Source organism: Dromiciops gliroides, chromosome 5 (genome assembly GCF_019393635.1).
Source record: "Dromiciops gliroides isolate mDroGli1 chromosome 5, mDroGli1.pri, whole genome shotgun sequence".
Classification (NCBI taxonomy): domain Eukaryota; kingdom Metazoa; phylum Chordata; class Mammalia; order Microbiotheria; family Microbiotheriidae; genus Dromiciops; species Dromiciops gliroides.
This window is the reverse complement of record NC_057865.1, coordinates 148,616,883-148,639,381: the sequence shown is the minus strand read 5'-3', so window position 1 is coordinate 148,639,381 and position 22,499 is coordinate 148,616,883. Positions and strand designations below refer to the sequence as shown.

The 22,499-nt window shown below is 36.5% G+C and overlaps 1 protein-coding gene across 1 annotated transcript in view; it reads right to left on the bottom strand.

The window, feature by feature from the left end:
- Window positions 1-22,499, bottom strand: part of SLC26A5 (solute carrier family 26 member 5) — a 65,529-nt gene that overhangs the window by 31,960 nt on the left and 11,070 nt on the right. The window contains exons 2-6 of the mRNA XM_043967168.1: window positions 17,264-17,469; window positions 12,739-12,878; window positions 6,570-6,680; window positions 5,410-5,579; window positions 4,312-4,476 (exon numbers count right to left, since the gene is read on the bottom strand). Coding sequence (XP_043823103.1) covers window positions 4,312-4,476; window positions 5,410-5,579; window positions 6,570-6,680; window positions 12,739-12,878; window positions 17,264-17,436 — 759 coding nt within the window. The 5' untranslated portion in view covers window positions 17,437-17,469. The remainder of the gene's footprint in view (window positions 1-4,311; window positions 4,477-5,409; window positions 5,580-6,569; window positions 6,681-12,738; window positions 12,879-17,263; window positions 17,470-22,499) is intronic.

Here is a 22,499-nt window from a genome sequence, read left to right as displayed (position 1 = left end):
AAATGTAAAATAAATAACCTGCTTTTTTTTTTTGTGGGGCAATGAGGGTTAAGTGACTTGCCCAGGGTCACACAGCTAGTAATTATCAAGTGTCTGAGGTTGGATTTGAACTCAGATCCTCCTGAATCCAGGGCCAGTGCTCTATCCACTGCGCCACCTAGCTGCCCCTCAATAATCTGCTGTCTTAATGAAATCTATTTTTAATCTAAAGAGGTATGGGAAACTCATCATTATAAGTCCAAGTCCTTGAGCAGAGATTTACTAAACATTAGCTTTTTTGTTGTTCAGTTGTTTTAGTCATGTTCGACTCTTTGTGACCCCATTTGGGGTTTTCTTGGCAGAGATACTAGAGTGGTTTGGCATTTCCTTCTCCAGCCCATTTTATAGTTGAGGAACTGAGGAAAACAGGGTGAACTGACTTGCCCAGGGTCAAACAACTATTGAACTCAGAAAGATGAGTCTTCCTGACTCCAGACCCAGGCATTCTATTAACCATGCCACCTAGCTGTCCAATATCAGCTTCACATACATTAGCCACATACTATCCAGATACCTATTGATAGTGACAGAATATTGTTAATATAATTGTTAATATAGTGACAGAAAACTGTTAACACCAAATGTTACTTGCCACTCCTTAACGATCCTAGTAGTGCCAGAATTTTGGTAAGGTTTTTATATTCTCACTCTAAAAATATTAACTCTTGATTAGGTTGAGCTGAATCACACCCTAATGGGGAGAAACTCCCCCCACCCCATTCCCCCTGCATATTTTATCTTATAAAGGAAATTAGCTTAAGTTGGATTTCAGATTCTTTTTTTTTTTTAAGTGAGGCAATTGGGGTTAAGTGACTTGCCCAGGGTCACACAGCTATTGCAGCCAATTATATTTGATTAGTAGCAGTTTGCATTTAAATTAATTCGATATATAAAATATCAAAAGTTTGTCATTCATTTCCTTTAAGTGTTAAGTGTCTGAGGCTGGATTTGAACTCAGGTCCTCCTGAGAGTCAGGGCCGGTGCTCTATCCACTGCATCACCTAGCTGCCCCTGGATTTCAGATTCTAATGTCCTTCCCCTTTCCCTTGGGATTCATGGCATGAAAGGCAAAATACCCAGAAAGAAGTGGTTTTCCCTGCCTAGATTGCCAAGGGCCACTGGGGTCTCATGACCAGGTCTTGCCACCTCATACTAACTCCTCCCCCTTTCCTCCTAAAGGTCTAAGAAGCTTTTGTATGGGGTTTGGAGTTGGGAAATCCATTGTGCTCTGAACTCATGGGATATCCCCCAGGTGGCAGGTTTGCTACCTTGTTATCTCAACGAAAGATGCTTTCTTCCTCAAATCATCACTCTGATTTATTTTGGGACTTGACAGCAGCACACCCAGCTTTCAGTAGCATCCTTCTCAGAGGTGAATAAATGCTGTTAGGAGTGTTATTTGTAAAAACTAAAGTCATAATATGACAGCTTTGTGACAAAGGATTTAAAAAATAAATTCAAAGATGAAATATATGACCAGTAATTAAAATAAATTGTAGTTACATAGAATAATAGTTTCTACATCTTTACTCAGGGCCACTCAATCACTAAAAATTTAGATTTAGGGCTGGAAGGAATCAGTGAGTCCAATCTTCTCATTTTATAGATGAATATATTGAGACCCAAAGGATTAAGTGACTTTATTATATAGTATCAAAAACTATCGGGGGTAGCCAGGTGGCACAGTAGATAAAGCACCAGCACTGGATTCAGGAGGACCTGAGTTCAAATCCGACCTCAGATACTCAACACTAGCTGTGTGACCCTGGGCAAGTCACTTAACCCCAAATGCCCCACAAAAACTAAAACGAAACAAAACAAAAAACTATCAAGTGTCTAAGGTAAGAAGGAAAGGTCTCAATAGGTTCCAGGATTGTAGTTTAGTCCTCTCTGAAATAAAGTGGGAGTTTATTATAAGATCCTCTACTTAAAAAAAATTAAAAGTAACCAAATTAAATAAAAATTTTAAAAAGAGTTCCTAGAATAAAACCAAAATATGATATCTTTCACTTATTTTTCTAATAAAAGTCTAAGGCTCTGACCACTATGACAAAATATTGGGGTTAAAATAGAATATTTAATCAGCTCATGATTCCAAACAACTAGAAGTCAGAACTACCATAAATATTTAACATTGCACAGATGAAGCAACTGGATGACTGGGCCTCTTGCTTTTTATTCTGAGGTTCTAGAATGCAGATCCAGCCTGAAATATATTTAGCTTGAGATAAGATATCCTGCATATCCTGGTTAAATTATTCATTGTTTAAATTAAATTCTTTTAAATGTTGCATTTTTAGGTCTTGGAGATCTCTGAGGCTACCAAATAAACAAGCCCCTTTGAGCATTAAAGATCATAAATTAATAATACACACATACTTACAAATGAGAATTTTCTTTTAAATTAAGTCTTAGGGGACAAAGTTCTCCCAGTTTCCTGGGAGATAAGCATGGCAAAACAAATTCACAAATAGGCATTCATCTAATTTATATTCCATTCAGAAAAAAAAAGAAATAAATACTGGGGATATGGATAGTGATGAATTTAAGATGCTAGTAAATAAATTGATGCTGGGAGTTGACATGATGATGAAGCCTCATTAATTATTTTCCTAAAAGCACAAGGGCAATTAGTCCTAGATAGTCTTTGTAATGGAACTGCTTTAAGCATGTTGCACTTAAAATTCTTCTCAATACCATTATATTTGAAATCCTCCTGTACTTTCTTTTTCTTTTCTCCTGTACTTTCTTAAAAAAATTTGGTGTTCTCATCTAACAGTTGGTTAGACAGTGCTAAAAACTGCAATAATTTCTTCAGATAATTAGGGTTCAATAAATTATTGCCTTGACTAATGTTATCTTAGAGGCCTGAGAAACTTAGGGCAGCTTCCAAAGTTAGAAAAGAACATCCTAAGAACAAAGAGAAGTTGACTCAGCATTTTGTTTTATTATAGCATTTTGTTTTAACACTTAAGAATATTAAAAGCTTTGATTTAATAATTTGAATAATACACACAAGATATTGGGGAAATACCTGGCAAGTATATCAAACTATGGCTCATTAACATCATGTGCTATTATTTTGTAATAGTCCCTTGCTGAAATGTGGGATTCCTTAAATATCTTACTTATTTCACTAGAAAACTTTGTTTTTCACAACCAATGAAATCTGTATTCACTTATCTCTATGATGATACTTAAGGACTGAAAACGAATTCACCATCATTTAGTTGTTCTTTTTGTGGTTGTTTACAGAGTGCTCCCAAAGCCCTGCAGTTAGCTATAGGTAACAGAATGTTAAGAGTTAAAAAGAGGCATCTAATCCAGTGGCAGTCAAATTGAAATGGAAGGCAATCTCAGTGGGCTTCATATTTATTGCCTTAGAAAACCACAAATTAACATTACCTTCGTTGTATCGTATTTTAATTGATTTTTGCTAAACATTTCCCAATTACATTTTGATCTGGTTGGGCCACACTTAGGAATTTTTGTGGGCCAGCAAATTTGTCACTTCTGATTTAATCTAATCTCTGACCTGTTGCAAAATAGGTTATAGAAAGATTTACTTGTTTCTGTCTTGTGATTTAGGATTAATGCACAGATTTATACACTTACTTAGATATATGTGACTGTTTTTGAAACATGCATATATATACACACAAACATGTTTTTGAAATATCCATATATATGTATATACATATATATATACACAACCACACATATACACACAAACATGTACATATCTCTATTATCTACTATCTGTATCAGTGTTATACACAAAAACACTTTTATATCTGTGTAAATTCTTTGAGGGCAAGGCCCTCACTGCCCATAATACCTCAAATACTGTACACAGTAGTATGTATTTAATAAATCCTGTCAATCAGGTTTAAAGTAAATGCCTAGTTAACAATTTCAATAAAGGCCATAGAACAACTTTAATGAATCTCTTTCATTTACTCAGAGAAGACTCTTGAATAGCTGCATATTTTAACTTGCAATTCATAAGGAGAAAACACTTTGTATCAACAGCTCTAATAATTTTGGTCTGTGTATTTGGACACAGTCAGGCTAAAGGTGAACCATCAAGCTAAACAGAACTCTATGCTCCACCTCTATACAGGCTTCAGTGGAATTTTAAAGACCCATTTTTCCTTACTGTGTTTTTCTCAGAAAAGTTTTACTATGATTTCCCCCCTGACTGTAAAGACTCTTAGAAATAAAAAAAGGAGGAAAGATGATGGCTGAGAAGAATTGAAGCAGCTTACTTACATAGACAACTGAAAAGGGTCCACTGTGTCGCTTTGTCTTCACGCCAAACAGGTATTTTAACATGGAAGTGAAGACATGTACTGCTGCTGCAGTCGTGAAACCACGGACCAAGGGCTCGGTTAGGTATATGGCCACAAACCCAAACCTCAGGACACCCAAACAAAACTAGTTTTCAATGGCAAAGAGAGACATATCATTAACAGGAAATATATCATTAAATTATCATTTAAAAATAATGGCTCACATTCTTATACATACTTATACAGACATACAGACATAGCTAGGGCAGATATTTTATGGTTACAAAACACTTTGTAGACATTATCTCTTTTCATCTTGGTAACAACTCTGTGAGGTAGAGTTAGTGGTATGTACCCATTTCACAGAAAAGGAAATTAAAGCTTAGAGAGATTATGTGCTTTGTCCCCAGTCACACTGATCCAGAACTCAAACTCAAGTCTTCTGATTGGAGGTCCAAGGCTCAATCGTTAAGCTCAATCGCTCAATCAGTATCCTACTGCTTTTCCTAAAGAATGTGATGAAATTCTACCTGCTGAGTACAGTAACTGAAGTCACTAGTTGTCCAATTAGTGCTGGATTATTGTGTGATTGTGTGTAACTCTGTGTGTTTAAGAGTGTAAATGTATCATACATTCCCCTTGAAGCATTACTTAGGACCACTTATTTATGTGCAACCACCCTTTGCATTAGATTGTAAGTTGCTTGGGGGCAAGATTAGTGTTCTATTTTGTGCATCTCTAGCACTTAGTTCTGTGACCCGGACATTTTCTTTGTCTGGACCAAAGATTCCACTGGTACAGGGGACTCCTGATGAGAATTGTTCTTTTGCTGATGCATAAAGATAACTCTTTTAAAACGTGGTCTAAGAGAACTGTCTAGAGCCAATGAGAATCGAAGTGACTGACCCAGGATTACATAACCAGTATGTGGCAGAGGCTCTGAACGTAGGAGGTAATTCATGAATATTTACTTATTAAATGGATATGTGATATACTGATAGACTTTGCTTCTATCATTAGTGCTCAACACGTTGACATCTTACATCCAAACCAATTGCCCCATCAATGAGAATTTTACCTGAATGATTCCTGAAAGCAAAGTTACGGACATAGCAACTTTTACTCTCATGGCATCTCTTTCTTCTGTGCCATTGGTTGAATTAGCACCTCCTCCACCAACGTACATATCATCAGGAACTAATCGGACAGCCACTCCGCCAATCATTAGGCTAATCACAGCAAAGGGCCCTAAAATAATGATATACCCAGGGGTTAATATAAATTTACTTCCCCTAAGTCCGAGGAAATGGTTTTAAATTCTAATCTCATCTACTTTTACGTAAAAGATTATAAAATTAAAGATTATAAATTTGTGATAGTAAATAAATTATAAAATTATTAAGATTAAAAAAATATTATTGTCAAGAAACATCCTTTTTATGTCATGGTGCAGCTATAGTTACCTTAACCACCAGCCTTGTATTTTAAGAAATGCTGTGTGTGTGTGTGTGTGTGTGTGTGTGTGTGTGTGAGTGTGAGAGAGAGAGAGAGACAGACAGACAGACAGAGACAGAGAACAAGAAAGAAAGAAAGAGAAAGGAAAGAGATGGGATGGTAGTATAAATTATTCTGAAAACCTTTCCTATCTAGGCTTTTTTCCTTAACCTTAAGTCAATTATAGAAGGAATATGTATGTGTGTACATACATACACAAATGTATGTCCATATATGCACAGAGTAGGTGTTTAATAAATGCTTACTGACTGACTCATATCAGGGCCTATAACATAGAAATATAGAATGATAGAATCCTTAAGTTGACAGGGACCTTTCACTAGACATGGACTCTTGTCTAACCTCTCTCTGGTGGATGAAACTAGCAATGATTTTACATTCTGATGATAATTAGGAGCTATGGTTTATCATAATGATTTTAATTTAAAAATTCATATGTATGAAAAATTTGTATCATGAAATTAAACTTTTATCTTATTTTTATATATTTCAACAAATTGTTCTATTACATGATGAAATTCACCCTGAATTTTTCAGACAGTGAGAATATTTGGTTGAGTTTTGAGACCTTAGGAAAGTTTCCAACCAAAGTACTATACTAGGTTTGCTGAGTCTTCATTAATAGAGGTATTCAATTAAAAACTGACAATAATCTTATTGATGATGTAGCATACTTATAATAAAGAAAATAAAATTTCTCAATGATCAAATGTAAACCATTACCTATGGAGACATGTCTGGACGTGCCAAAAAAACAATACAGGATAACAGGATAAAATGAAGAATACAGTCCAAATACTGGAGGCACAGCTGCCAACATTGCAAAAGCTAAACCTAGGGAGCACCAAAAAAAAAAAAAAGAAAGAAAGAAAAAAAATAGTCATTAAATATAGTGAACGAACTCACATTTAAAGGTTCTTTATCTCTAATGAAATAATTATAGTGGTAAGTAACCAGAAAATTCAAGTCTTTTTTTTTTTTTTTTGGTGAGGCAATTGGGGTTAAGTGACTTGCCCAGTGTCACACAGATAGTAAGTGTTAAGTGTCTGAGGCCGTGTTTGAACTCAGGTACTCCTGAATCCAGGGCCGATGCTCTTTCTACTGCACCACCTAGCTGCCCTGAAAATTCAAGTCTTAAAAATCTAAACAGTTCATGAGTGTCCAGTTGAAAAAAAATCTCTATACAATTAAAATATTAAAACCAAATACTACAGTGGATAGAGCACTGGCCCTGGAGTCAGGAGGAACTGAGTTCAAATCTGGCTGCAGACACTTAAAACTTACTAGCTGTGTGACCCTAGGCAAGTCACTTAACCCCAATTGGCTCACCAAAACCAAAACCAAATCCCCCCCCCAAACCAAACAAATACTTTAGGGGATCATTTTTTTCAAAATAACCCAGTATAATATTCTTTTGAACAATGAGGTCCACTGGTCTATTTTAATTTATTAAGCTTACAAAGAAAAAAAACCTGAATACAACTTTTTGGGAAGATATATATTTTGGAAAGTTAGTTCCCCTTGTACAATGCTATGATTTAGGCCTTGAAGACAGTTGTCAAGATGATTAAAATAGACCACTGCTCTGCCAAATACCGACAGATTTTAGTTCTCAAGAAGAAAAAATTCTAAGGAAAAAAAAAGAGTATAACTTACTGCTCACCATATTTCAATACAGAAACACTTTGTTCCTGTGCTTATATTAATGTTGGAATTCATGCACATAATCTCAGAATTAGCACTTAAGAAACCAACAAAGAGGGAGAAGAATCCTCTGTATGATATCACTTTTATTATATAAATGGTCACACAGCATTTGCTAGAACATCTCTGGGTGAGGGGAAGCCCTTTATTTCCAGGGGCACCCCATACTACTTTAGGATAGCTCAAATTGTTAGAAATTTTTTCCTTAAATCTGGCCCAAGTTTCTGTCTTTATAACTTTTATCCATTGTTCCTCCTGGGTATATATTGCTAATGAATTCAAAGGACCCTCATAGAGAATGATTTGCAAGGTCATTTATTATGTTTGTTACTCTCCTCTGGATACTCTCCAGGTCATCGATATCCTTGGTAAAAATGTGACAGTGTACTAGGTCTGAATCCCAATGAGATCATAAACAAGGGAAGAGGACCCACATATACAAAAATACTTATAGAAGCTCTCTTTGTGGTAGCAAAGAATTGGAAATCGAGGGGATGTCCATCAATTGGTGAATGGCTGAATAAGTTATGGTTTATAAATGTAATGGAATACTATTGTGTTATAAGAAATGATGAGCAGGCAGATTTCAGAAAAACCTGGAAAGACTTGAATTCTGACAGAAGTGAGCAGAACCAGGAAAATATCATATAAAGTAACAACAACATTGTGTCATCATCAACTGGGATAGACTTAGCTCTTCTCAACAATACCATGATCCAAGACAATTCCAAAGGACTCATGATGGAAAATGCTCTCCACATCCAGAAAAAAGAACTGTAGAATCTGAATGAAGATTGAACCATACTCTTTCTACTTTTGTTTTTTTTTTCTTTTCTGAGGTTTTCCCCTTTTCTTCTGATTCTTCTTTCAGAACACAACTATTGCAGAAATATGTTTAATGTGATTGTACATATATAACATATCAGATTGCTTTCTGTCTTGGGGCGGGAGGGAAGAGAGAGAGGGAGAAAAATTCGGAATTCAAAATTTTATAAGAAAAAAGTTGAAAACTATCTTTATATGTAACTGGAAAAAAAATAAAATACTATTAAGATTGAAAAAAATGTGGCGGTGTGAATTGAACATATACCAGATGTAATTTGACCAGAGTGGAAGAGAACATTACTGTCATCTCCCTAGTCAACTTCGAATGCAACCTGATTGCATTCGATTTTTGACTGCTTTTTCACATTAATCTTGTAGTTCATCAAAACTGTGTGTGTGTGTGTGTGTGTCTGGCCAAGCTATGAAGCATTATAGCTCAAGAGTTGGCTAAAAGAGAAACTCAGAAGAAGAAAGTAACTTCACAACAACTATAGGTTGAGACAGAGCAAACAATAGCTTAGTGTCAAGGACTATATACCTAGGAGAAAGACACATAACTTAAATAAGAGCTCTGGAGGAAGGAGAATAAGAACTCTGAATAAGAGAGGGATGGAAAGTAATGTTCAAATAATGAATTCCATTGAAATGAGAATGAACCCAATGGACCTCAATGACTTCATGGGAAAACAAAAAATATTAGGAAAAAATAAAAAGATTGAAAAAGTAAGAGAAAACATGAGATATATACTATTAAAAATACTCAACCTGGAAAATATATCAAGGAGAGGTGGTTTGAAAATTATTGGACTACCTGAAAACCATTACTAACAGCAAAGGCTGTATAGCACATTTTTAGAAATCATAAATTAAAACTGCCCAGATTGATTAGGACTAGATGGCAAAGTCAAAATAGAAAGAATCTACTAGTCATATCCAAAAAAAGCTCACGATGAAAATTCTCAATTTTCTTGACAAAAATCTAAAACTTTCAGGTCAAAGGAAAATAATAAAGCAAGCAGCCAGAAAGAAAGTGTTCAAGTACTGAGGAACAACATTTAGGATCATAGGACACTGGTGTAAAACACAAAGAGAAAAGAAAGCCACTAATCTGTGTATAAAGATCCTTGACTTAGTTTTAAAATATAATATTATCTATGCTTTATTGTATTTTTATGTTGCTAAATATTTTCCAATTACATTTCAATCTGGTTTATGTCACAGGAAAGAATGCAGTGAGCTGCATCCATACTGTTGACAACTTTGTCATACAAAACCTGGTAGCTATTAGTATAAAAGAGAGAAAATCTTGGAATACACTATTCCAAAAGACAAAAGACAAAAAGTAATAACCAAGACTAACTTACCTTAAATGACTGAGTATAATGTTATAGAAAAAAATTAACTTTTAATGGGAAAAAAGAGGGCTTTCAAACTTTCCTGATGAAACACACACACATACACACACACACACACACACACACACACACACACACACACACACTAAGAGTTTTAAAATACAAACACAAGAGCCCAGAGAAACCTAGAAAGTCAAATACACTTGAACTTTTGGCAGGGCCTACATGATTTTGAAATTTTTACATTCTAATAGAAGGAGAAGAGACAGGTATCTCATTACAATCCTAACGATTTCAAGAATCACAAAGATTATTAAACAAGACAAAAAGAGGGATTGAGGATGGTTTTATTCTGTTTTGATGTTCTTAATACAGGAAAGAATAGGTAAGGAAAAAATGAGTACCCTAGGGAAGAAATAAGTGAGAACAATTTTCTTATATAATTGGGGTACATGAGAAGGAAGAAACTTATAAAAATGGAAGATGGGTATGGGGCATCATATGAAATTTTACTCTCATCAGAACTGGACAAAGGAGAATTGAAATATAAACATGAATCAAGACAATCACACGGAGGTAAATTTATTTGATCCCAGGCTCAAATGAGGAGGAAGGAGCTATATGATAATGCAGTGACAACATTGTAAGGGGAAATAGAAATATGTCCCTTTAAAATCTTTCTATTTTTTTTTGATGAGGCAATTGGGGTTAAGTGACTTGCCCAGGGTCACACAGCTAGTAATTGTTAGGTGTCTTAGGCAGAATTTGAACTCAGGTCCTCCTGAGTCCAGGGCCAGTGCTCTATCCACTGTGCCACCTAGCTGCCCATCCCTTTAAAATCTTAATGTATATTCAAAGGGTATTGGAGTTAAGAAAAAAAAAAGCTACTGGAGTAGAGTTGGTTCTGTTCTGAGGGTTTGAAGAGGAGAAAGAAGAAGAATAAAGAGAAACACAGGAGTGTAGAGGGTAGGCAGTATGGTACAGAACTTGTTATATCTCATAACTGGGGGATGTGGAAAGACTATATAAACAGAAAGGAAAGGGTGGAGGAAAGGACATCACATGAATTTAATTCTTACATGAAAGAGACAAAAGATGGTTGGACACACACACCTACATAATAACAAACAAATTTGGTGTAAAAATCCATTAAATGAAATAGGAAAACAAGTAGTGATAAGGAGGGTCAGGGTTAAATGGAAAAATAATATGGAAGGGGAAATAGTTGAAAGCAAAACAAATTTTCTTATCATGAGGTGGGGATTAAAGGGTAGCAAGGGAGCAAGTGGTAGAGTCAGAATTAGAACTCAGGTTCTCTGCTCTTTGTATTATATAACAATCTCTTTTAGCTATCTTAATTGCTGCTGCCTCCTCCTCCTCCTCCTCCTCCTCCTCCTCCTTTTTCTTTTATTATATTGAAGCTTTTATTCCACTTTTTTTCAGGAGTATCTCATTTCTCCTGATAATCTGGGAAATGGAGAGCCATTCCTCAAGTCTATTTGCTTGCGTGCCCTCATGCTCTCTCTCTCGCTCGCTCTCTCGCTCGCTCTCTCTCTCTCTCTCTCTCTCTCTCTCTCTCTCTCTCTCTCTTGCTGCAGGGCAATGAAGGTTAAGTGACTTGCCCAGAGTCACACAGCTAGTAAGTGTCAAGTGTCTGAGGCAGGATTTGAACTCAGGTCCTCCTGAATCCAGGGCCACTGCCTTATCCACTGTGCCACCTGGCTGCCCCTGCCTTCTCTTCTAAGAAAGAATTACTTGGCTAAGGCATAAAAATAAACATTGTACGCACTATCTAGCTCACTGAATAATTATACCTACTCTCCACACTTTCTAGAAGATCCTCAGTCTTTTGTCATTCTTTCCTGTAGATCTTGGGTCTAACTCTGTTGGAGAAATGCTGTAGAAATTGTCTGGTTGGGGTGTTTCAACTCTGGAATTCTCACCTCTTATAATAACCTCTCAGCCTATTGGTATCTAGATAGACACACTTTTACCTTTCATCCCTGGTTTTACCAACTTCTTTCTCCTTCTTGTTAGACTTTTTCTGTTACACTTACAAATGGAATCTTCAAATCCTCTCAGGTTTTACTCTTTCCTTTTCATATTCTAAAAGCATCTAGACCGCCTTCTTTAGAATTCCTTCTGTTGATCTTATTATCTCTGAACCACTGAGATTATTCTATTAACTAGATTATAATCTAGTTCCATTCCTGAAACCTTGAAAACATTCTCTGTTCATTCAGCTACATTTTTATTTGCTTGTTAAATAATCCTTGGGGTCTCATGAATACTGCAAACTAGAATAACATTTTCTTTATACTATATCAGATTAAAAAAAAAATTTGCCCCAGAGAGTTGAAAAAGACCTCAAAGATCCCCAAAGTCATTGGCATTGTCAGTCTGTTAACCATCAGAAATAGATATGGTTTTATCAACAGAAACAACACAAAAGTACATATATTACTATCTGGATTGCCACGGAACCCTAAGGACCACTGGGTCTTTCTATATGACTTGCAGATGAAGCATCTCATGTGTGTTGTCTCCCTTTATTAGATTATGAGTTAACTGAAAGTGGTGGCTAACTTACTCTTTTTATTTGCATGCCCAATATTGAGTACAGTGTTTTGTGCATAGTAAGAGCTTAGTAAATGCCTATTCATTCATTCATTCATCCCTGATTCTGAGGTTGCCTCCCCATCCACTATGTCATGTTCTATTTTCATCATTCTTTCTTCACAAAGTGATTTTCAGGGAAGTTTTTAGGAGTAGTTAAAAGAAGTCATAAGAATGATATAAAATATGTTTTTTACATGAGTACAAATACTAATGGGGGCAGCTAGGTGGCACAGTGGATAAAGCACTGGCCCTGGATTCAGGAGGACCTGGGTTCAAATCTGGCCTTAAACACTTGACACTTACTGGCTGTGTGACCCTGGGAGTCATGTATTTTAAAAGCAGGAAGATATTTGAGATAGCAGAATAAACATGAATTGTGTTTTACTAACCTTGAGGAAGATGTAAGACCCCTGTACTTATACCTGAGACGAAGTCTCCAAATACATATTCCCTTGGTTTATAAGCTGGCAACCATTTGCATATGGGCAAGAACATATAGATAATATTCCTTATTTTCTTAGGAGTACAGCTGGAAAAGACAAAGGAAGACAGACAAATTAGTAGTATATAACAGTAATATTCATAACACCAGACCTTTCCTGCCCTGTAATTATTCTATTATAATAAAGTGGTCACAAAGTTTATGCTCTGGATAACATTCCCATCCTGAACAAGTTATGGAACCAAAAGATTTGTCTTTTAGAACCATTTTCTTTGTGAGGGAAGCTGAGTTAGTGCCATGACCAATGATCTATAGCTGACTCTGAAAAAGAGTAGAAGTTCATTTAGAAGTAGATGAGAAATACCACAAGAGAAGCCTGGTAAACTGAACTCAACACTTGAGTAAGCTAAGCTAGAGACAGACATGATGCATATTTTTCCACTCAGGAGGAAAGGTAGAAAAGGATGTCAAAGATAGTTTGGTGACATGAGATGAGGACACAAGACTAAAGGAGGTTGGCTAAGGTGTAAGAGCAGGAAACCTAATCTATTGTCCTAAGTAGAATGCATCCTAGGTGAATTTGTGAAGTAGGTATGGGGCTTGCTCTGTTTAAGTCAAGATTGTATTGGTTCTAAAAGGAATCAAGCACAGGAATGTGTAAGGACCAGTCACCATCATTATAAGACTTAAAACCCATGTCCCATTTGGTTGATGTGTTGATACTATTCTTATGTAGAAAAGGCATGATATTTTGATGGTTGTGTGAATTGTGTTTTGTATAGTGTGCCCTCTAGTGGTTAACTATGTCTATTAATTGAATAAAACATCTGGAAAAAAACCACTAACCTAGAATCCTAGATCTGAGTGTAAAGGAACTCAAGAGATCATCTGATCTAGCATTTGTCTTCACACAGGAGGATATTTATTATCTCCATTTTACAAATGAGATAACTAAGGAGCACAGAGGTAAAAATGGCTTATCCAGGATCACACAGTTACTAAGTCTGACCTTATCTCCATTCCTACCTTGCTATATGTACGTCTAGCCAAATATGTATATATGTGTGTATATATATATATATATATATATATATATGGTGCCAATTTATATTTGTAAGCTGTTTCTCTTTCATGTTTTTTGTTTTTATTTTTTTCATGTTTTTAATATGTTGTATATGACCCTATATTATTGTGATGCTGAAGGGTCAGAAATCTCTAAAATAGATAGAAAATCTCTATCCTTTGAATTCATTACTTTCCCCCTTTTTCCTCTATGTCCCATTATTCATATTCATTGTGTAAATAATATTTTATATCATTCTCATGGTCTTTTTTTTTACTTCATCAAAAACTTTTTAAAACATCACTTCCAGAACCCAAGTCTCCTACCTCTTAGTACAGTGTTACTTTTAATATAACTGGCTGTCTATCATTTTATTAGGATCTGTGAATTTGATTGAACAGAAACAAGAAAAATATAAATCATATGTATTTCTATTTCTCTTCTTATTTTTTTTTTTTAGTGAGGCAATTGGGGTTAAGTGACTTGCCCAGGGTCACACAGCTAGCAAGTGTTAAGTGTCTGAGGCCGGATTTGAACTCAGGTACTCCTGATTCCAGGGCTGGTGCTCTATCCACTGCGCCACCTAGCTGCCCCTTCTCTTCTTATTTTGGTTGTGCTTGTCTCCTTTATGAAAGTTTAAAAGGATCCTAAATCCTTTCACTAATAGGATTAAGACTGATATTTATTACGAATACAAAATCTACATAATTTTCTTATACTTTCTTTTCCATTTCTTTTTTTTCTTCTTTTTTCTTTTGCGGGGCAATTGGGGTTAAGTGACTTGCCCAGGGTCACACAGCTAGTAAGTGTTAAGTGTCTGAGGCCGGATTTGAACTCAGGTACTCCTGAATCCAGGGCCGGTGCTCTATCCACAGCGCCATCTAGCTGCCCCCCCCTTTCCATTTCTAAAAGAAGCTAAAAAGTATTAAAATATAATATTTCCTTTAGAATTAATTATGTATTTCTATTAATGAAGTATCCCTATGTAAAAAAACCAATTAAAATTATATTCCTTACCACTCACAGCAACAGGAACAAGTCTCCTAGTACTGATTTTTGAGGTAATGAGAGATCTGGTGGGCCCTTGAGATGCAGGACCATTAAAACAGTAAGAAAATAGAATCAGAGATAACTGTTCTCAAACCTGTCTTTTACTTCTCAACAACAGTCAGGTCTTTTTAGCATGAAGATTAGTTAGTAGTTATCCCATTGGAACCAATTTGAGGCTTGAGAAACAGATTTTGGCTTAATAAGGTGTCAGCAAAAGACTAAAATTTATTATTATTTTGGCGATGAACTGTTTCTTTTTGCTTGTTTATTTTCCTAGATATTGTCTGGGTTTATTTTTGTAATAATATACCAACATGTATTATTTGGGGCAAGTCTTGGAGCTAACAGAAACACTCCAGGGAAGCTGAATCTTGCCTGCTTGACTCATCCCTACTTTTCAATAGTGAATGTAGGTCTGTAATCGAAGATGTAAACACTGATCATCAATCAAACTAGGAGGAAATATAGTCACATTTTGTGATATCATATAATAATTTTTTTAAGGACAAAATTTGTGAAAGGTTATGCTAGTATCTTCAGGCCTAGGTAAAGTGCTTCCCCAAATGAGTGTTCTTTTTATTCTGGGGTTCTTTGATAAAAACCCAAGGATGCTTCCAAAGGGTGAAGAAGTTAGGGAAAGGATGGGAAAACAGACTTAGCAGGGAAATTCTAGGGAGAAAGGCAGCAGATAGTTACTTTGATAGCTGGAAAGTCCAGAGCCAGTTGTTTACAGATTCTTGCATGTAGGCAAGATGTAGTAAGCACTTGATAAACAGTCATAGTCGAGATGATTATTCAATTTGTCTCTGACACAGAATGGCAGTTGGATTTTTGGCAAGTTTAAGCTTTCAGTGCTCTAGGCAACTTTCTTAGAGTATAATTTGCAGAAAAGATGCTGAACTACATTGGTAGGAAAAAGTTTCTTCACCTGGAAATTCCCTACATCAATGAAATCACAGGCCTAGTCCCTATCACTAGTCACTCAGGCAGTCAATAAACATTGATTAAGAACCTACTATGTCCTAGGTACTGTGGTAAGTGCTAGGGATACAAAAAGAGGCCAAAGCTAGTTCCTGCCCTCAAGATGCTCACAATTTAATGGAGGGACAAGAAAATTAATATGTACAAATGAGGAAAATTGTGAGTGAAGAAACTAGAATTAAGAGGGTTTGGGAGAGCCTTCCTGTAGAAGATGAGATATCAGTTGGGATAGCCAGAGAAGCCATAGGCAGAGATGAGGAAGGATAGCATTCCAGGAATGGGAGACAGCTAGAGAAAATACCCAGAACCAAGAGATACAGTATCTAATTAGTGGTACAACAAGGAGGCCAGTGTCACTAGTTTGTTTTCCTAGTATCTTCCTCATACCATGTTAATATATACCTTATAAATTCTCATTTTCTTTTTTCTTTTTTTGCTGGGCAATGAGGGTTAAGTGACTTGCCCAGGGTCACACAGCTAGTAAGTGTCAAGTGTCTGAGGCTATATTTGAACTCAGGTCCTCCTGAATCCAAGGTTTGTGCTTTATCCCCTGCACCACCAAGCTGCCACCCCAGTGGCACTAGTTTGAAGATTACATGGTGAGAAGTAACTGGAAAGATAGGAGGGGGCTAAGTTATGATGGGCTTCCAATGCCACTATCTTTATTCAAGATGACATCTGCTAAAAGGAGTCACTTAATTCTTCTCAATTTCAATGTCCTCAACTGTACAATGATGGGGTTGGACAAATCCCTTATAAAGCCCCTTTAAGATCTCAATCTATGTTCTTATGTTTCTGTATGCCATTAATTACATGCTCATACATCCTATAAGGGGCTGAAATTCTAGCTATACTGTCTAAAATATCTAATGAGTGGTCGCCAATAAATTATAAGCTTTAGCAAGAGTTAGACTTTTAAGCATTTATTAAGGAGAATAAGAATTTGGTAAAGAGAGAAAGGTCTAGATTCATCTATCTATTAAAGGGAGAGCGCATTTCTAGCTCCCTTCTCCACCAGAGTCCTCAGGAAAGAGAGCGAGCCAGAGCACCAGCCTCCCTTCTTCCTTCCACAAGCCAATGTCACTTCCTGACGCCAAAGAAAAGCCATGTGGTCCTGCCCTCAGAGGCCCTCTCCTCATGTTGGAGCTTTCCTATAGTAAGTTTCCAGCAGGTGGCGTCATTCCAATCGTTACAATCCAATACTGGCAGGAATGGTATGAATGGCTTTCTAAGTGACGAGTGTCCACTATTCATCTGTTTTTATCCCAACAAAGAGAACTTCTCTAGACCACAGGTCTTGTATCTCCCAAAGGCTTATTACAGACTATACAAAATACTATAGCCCTCTTTCCCCATACCCAACATGCAAACATACTACCTTAAAGCCCGTTTTATCTTATCTCCGATAGGGTCCGAAACCTTGTCCTTCTTGTGTAGCTTCCCATGTAGAGCTGGATAGCTATAGATAGGTCGCTCCACACAATATGTTTGGGTTGCTACAAGAATTTCATTTTCTTGTGTGTGATCCATAGTATCCTGGAAGTTATTCATGGTTGATAGTAGACAAGCTTAGCTTGAGTATCACTGTGAAGGGGAAAAAAAAGGAATTTAGATGATTGTGTATGTGTGAACATAAAATTAGAAAAATTGGGAGGAACCCCAGGAAGTCATCCAGGACAACTCTCAAATACAAATGCACCTAGCAGAATAAGAAATACATTTATACTTCATCTTCCTAAAGCACTCTAGAGGAGGTAATTCCATCTCCCCTCTAGTCAGCCTGTTCCAGTATTTGACAGTTTTTTTTTGTTTGTTTGTTTGGTCAGGGAGCTTTTCAGTAACTTTATTTCATACCTCTCCCAATTGCCCACTTCTTTGATGACATAGAAAACAGCTGGTTAGCACAGTTTAATGACTTTTTTTTTTTAGTATAAATTTAAATTGCTTTTAGGAATGATTAGGCCAACCTACAGCTCTACCAATAGTGCATTGGGTGTGTCTGTCCTACATTTACTCCAACAACTATCATTCTTTGGGGGGATTCTTCTTTGTCAATCTGATAGATGTGAGATGAAACCTCAGAATTGTTTTAATTTTCATTTCTATTAGTAATTATTTGGAGCATTTTTACATGATTGTTCATAGTTTATATTTCTTCTTTTGAGAACTCACTGTTCATATCCTTTGACCACTTAATAATTTGAGAATGACTGTTTTTATAAATTTTATCGATTCCAATTTATTTCAATGTTTCATTACAAATTCTATTCTCTATTCCCTTGCTTTGGCAATTTTCCCTTTCTAATTTCTCTATAGCCTTAAAGTAAACTGGGTATTAGGGTAAGAGTTAGTGAATAATATTACTAATAAGTAATATTTGTATAATACCTACTACAGGCCAGAAATTGTGCTACTTTATAAATATTACCTCATTTTATCCTTGCAACAATCCTGGGAAGTAGATGTTATTATTACCCCCATTTTACAGATAGGGAAACTGAAGTAAGTTAAATGACTTGCCCTGGGTCATATGGCTAGTAAGTGTTGGAGGCTAGATTTGAATTTGGAACTTCCTGAGTCCAGGCCTGGTGCTCCATCTACTGATGTATGCTTACAAGTCTAATTTAGTCAGCTCTTGGATTACTATGATCTCGAGATCTTTTTCCTACACACCCCACCATCCTGCTCCACCTTTTTTTTGCTGTATTTTGTCTCTAGCCAACGTATACTTTTACTTTGTTTTTCCTTTATGTTTTTCTTCCTGATATATGGAACTACAGGTTATAATTTTGATGTTGAAGGTTCATTTCTCTAATTTGTTGATGTTATTTTGAATATTACTTTTTTGTTCCAAGATGACTATGCCTGACCTAAACCAACTTGGGCACTGGGAGAATTTGGTTCATTATTCAAATATTTTAATTAGTCACATGGATTGTGAAATTACATTTGTACTTGGTACCAATTTACTTTTCAGTAATAAGTGAAGCAAAGATACTTAGATCACAAATGCAGTCCATTTAATATAGTACTTCTGCAACAACCTAAATGGATTCTGGATTAATCTCTAAATCTATTTTTCTATTCCATTTCCTCTACTTTTCTGCATAGGGATGATCTTACAATAATGTATCATGTTAAAAAGCATACAAGTAATGTAAAGTTCTCCTACACCAGGAAGTCCAAAGAAAACCCATGGAAAGAGGTTACGGTACCAATCAGGCTGTGATACCTGTTTAATTCAGCTAAACAATTTGAGCACCTGCTTTATGTAGGGTGCTGACCCTGAGGATACAAAAATGAAAAATGACATAGGCCTGTCCTTGAGGAGTTGATGGTTTATTAAAAGGGAAACAAGAAGTACATAAATATATACAATGCAAGGTAGAATATAAGAGGGAGAAAGTCTACATGTTAACAAGCATTTATTATTTTTTTAAACAAATGTTTAAGGTTTTTTTTTTTTTTTTTTTAGTGAGGCAATTGGAGTTAAGTGACTTGCCCAGGGTCACACAGCTAGTAAGTGTTAAGTGTCTGAGGCCAGATTTGAACTCAGGTACTCCTGACTCCAGGGCTGGTGCTCTATCCACTGCACTACCTAACTGCCCCAATGTTTTAAGGTGTTTTTTTTTTTTAAAACATTCATTAAAAAATTTTCAGGTCTAAATTATTTTCCTCCCTCTCCCCCCTCCCCAACCAATTGAGAAGTCAAGCATTGTGATACACATTATACACATGAAGTCATGTAGAACATTTCCATATTAACTATTCAACAAGCATTTAGAAAATGGGGGGAAAAAAAAGAAAGAGTGTCAGACTATACTAGGAAAATTTCTGGAAAGAGAGAAGACTTTTAGCTGGAGGAAGGCTTCATGAAAGAGATTGTCTTTGAGCTGAGCCTTGAAGGAAGAGAAAAATTTCAAACAGCAGAGCCTGGTGCGGAGGAGTCCATTATAGCCATGAGAGACAGCCTGGGATAGCCATGAGAGGCAAGGGATAGCACGCTACAGAAGATCAGGGAACCAGTTTGGCTAAAGGATAGTGTCTGTGAAAGGGAATAATATGACCTGAGGCTAAAAAAGTAGATTGGAGCCAGACTTCCAAGGGCCTTAAGCATCAGTCTAGGAAGTTTGTGCTTTATCCTAGAGGAAGTAGGGAGTTAACTTGGATTTTTGAGTAAGGAAGTGACAAAGAAGTGACTTGAGCTTTAAGATTATTTTGGCAGCTGTGTGAAGAAGAAACCAGAGGCAGAGAGACTAGGCTTAACAAATAGCTATGGGAGCAAAGATGGAAAAAATTCAAGAAATATTATAGAGACAGAGTTGACAGGATTTGGCTGCAAATTAGATAGAGAGGTAATGGAGAAGGAAGAAGCAAAAGTGGTTCTAGGGTTTTGAACATGAAATTATTGTGAAGATGAAATAGGGAAGAGATTGTAGGGGAGACAGGGAGATGACCGAGTTAGTCTTGAGCATCCTAACTTTGAAGCGCCTGAAGGACATCAACATTGATATGTTCAGTAGGCAGTTAGAAAAGCAGAAATGGGTCTATTAATATAAGATACACACATATAGTATGTATATATCCACTACTAAAGTATTCTCTGCATGCTTTATCAGGTGGTGCTGGGGTCTTGAAAGCCATATGTGTTTTTTTTTTGAGATTCTGTCTTAAGATCTCTAGTGAAGGAGATTGGTTTGGTTGCCTCAAGCAGTTGATTTTTTTTTTTTTAACTCAAGAACACTTTGCAACTGTTTCTATTAAATTTCATCTTATTTGGGGGCAGTTAGGTGGCGCAGTGGATAAAGCACCAGCCCTGGATTCAGGAGGACCTGAGTTCAAATCCAGCCTCAGGCACTTGATACTTACTAGCTGTGTGACTCTGGGCAAGTCACTTAACCCTCATTTCCCCCAAAAACAAAACAAAACAACCACAACCATCAATCTTATTTGGTTACTACAGTCCATTAAAAACTTTTCGGCTCTTAGCTCTATTATCGAGCATGTTATCTATCCCTCTCAGTTTCAGGTCGCCTGAAAATCTGATAGGTATGCCATCATTACCTTCATATAAATCATTGATAAAAAATTTGAACAGTTTAGGGCCAAGGATAGATCTCTATGTTGTTCCACTAGAGACCTACCTCCAAATTGAAATGACCCATTAATAACAGCTTTGGGCCCACCCAACAAGTTCCAGATCTATTTAAACTTTATTATCTAGCTCACATTCCTCCATCATGTCCACCAGGATAACGAGGGATTTCATTTTATACTTTGAAATTTGAATTTCAGAATACTTAATTTATCTTTGCCATTTGCTTGATCTCTTAGTCTCTTCTCATTCCTTATTCTCACTATCTTCTACACAGCTGTCAAAGTGATTTTCTTAAATCATAGGGCTCATAAAGTTTTACTTGCCACCCCAATCTTCTCAATAAATTCCAATGATTCTCCATTATCACTAGGATCAAACATAAGCTCCTGTGTCTGGCATTTAAAACTCTTCACAACTTAACCTTATTTTATATTGTTCCCCTCCATATGTTCTATGGTCCAGTCACCTCCTTGACTTTGCACTGGCTGTCCCCCATGTCTATATTATACTTCCTCCTCACTCTCACCAAAGAGAAGCCCTAGTTTCTTTCAAGATTCAGCCCAAGAACCACCTTCTGCATGAGATCTTCCCTGCACATCTAACTACTAGTAACTTTCCATCAAGGTCACCTTGTATTTGCTTTGGATATACTTTGTATATAATTATTTGTTTGCACAATGTTTTCCCCAGTAGAATATAGCTTCTTTGAAGGCAGTAACTGTTTCATTTGTTGTTTTTGTATCCTGGTGCCCAGCACAGTGACACATAGTAGGCACATAATATTTATTGATTAATTGATAGTCTAGTAACCCTCTCCAACCTCACCTAAATGAGATTAGGTTGGCACATCCCTGGTGTGTCCTCTTCAAGATGCTTATAAATCACCCCTTTAATAATAACATGCTGAAAATTTCTCCTCTTTTCTGAAGTTCCAATGCTTAACTGACAACAGTGATAATAATATCACCTGCACCCCTAAGGCCTTCAGTTTTTTTATCCAGACATCACAATCCCTTAAAAAGCTACCCAGGGGGCAGCTAGGTGGCGCAGTGGATAAAGCTCTGGCCCTGAATTCAGGAGTACCTGAGTTCAAATCCGGCCTCAGACACTTGACACTTACTAGCTGTGTGACCCTGGGCAAGTCACTTAACCCCCATTGCCCTGCAAAAAAAAAAAAAAAAAAAAAAGCTACCCAGCTTGCTTCTATCAGTATCATGTTTCCAAATTAATCTATGATGAAACTTCTAATTTTTGTCCCCAGATTCTAGAGCATTGTTGTTCCATCGTTCAGATGGAAATCTGACTCTTCATGATCCTGAATGGGCTTTTGTTGGCAAAATTACAGGAGTAGTTTGTCATTTCCTCCTCCAGTGGATTAAGGCAAACAGAGGTTTTAGACGAGTCGGGCTTCCTTAGATCCTACAGGGGGGGAAGGGCAAACCACAGCCTGTAGGACAAATTCAGCCTCCTTCCAGTTTTTGTACAGTCCTCAAGATTTTTACATTTTAAGAGAAAG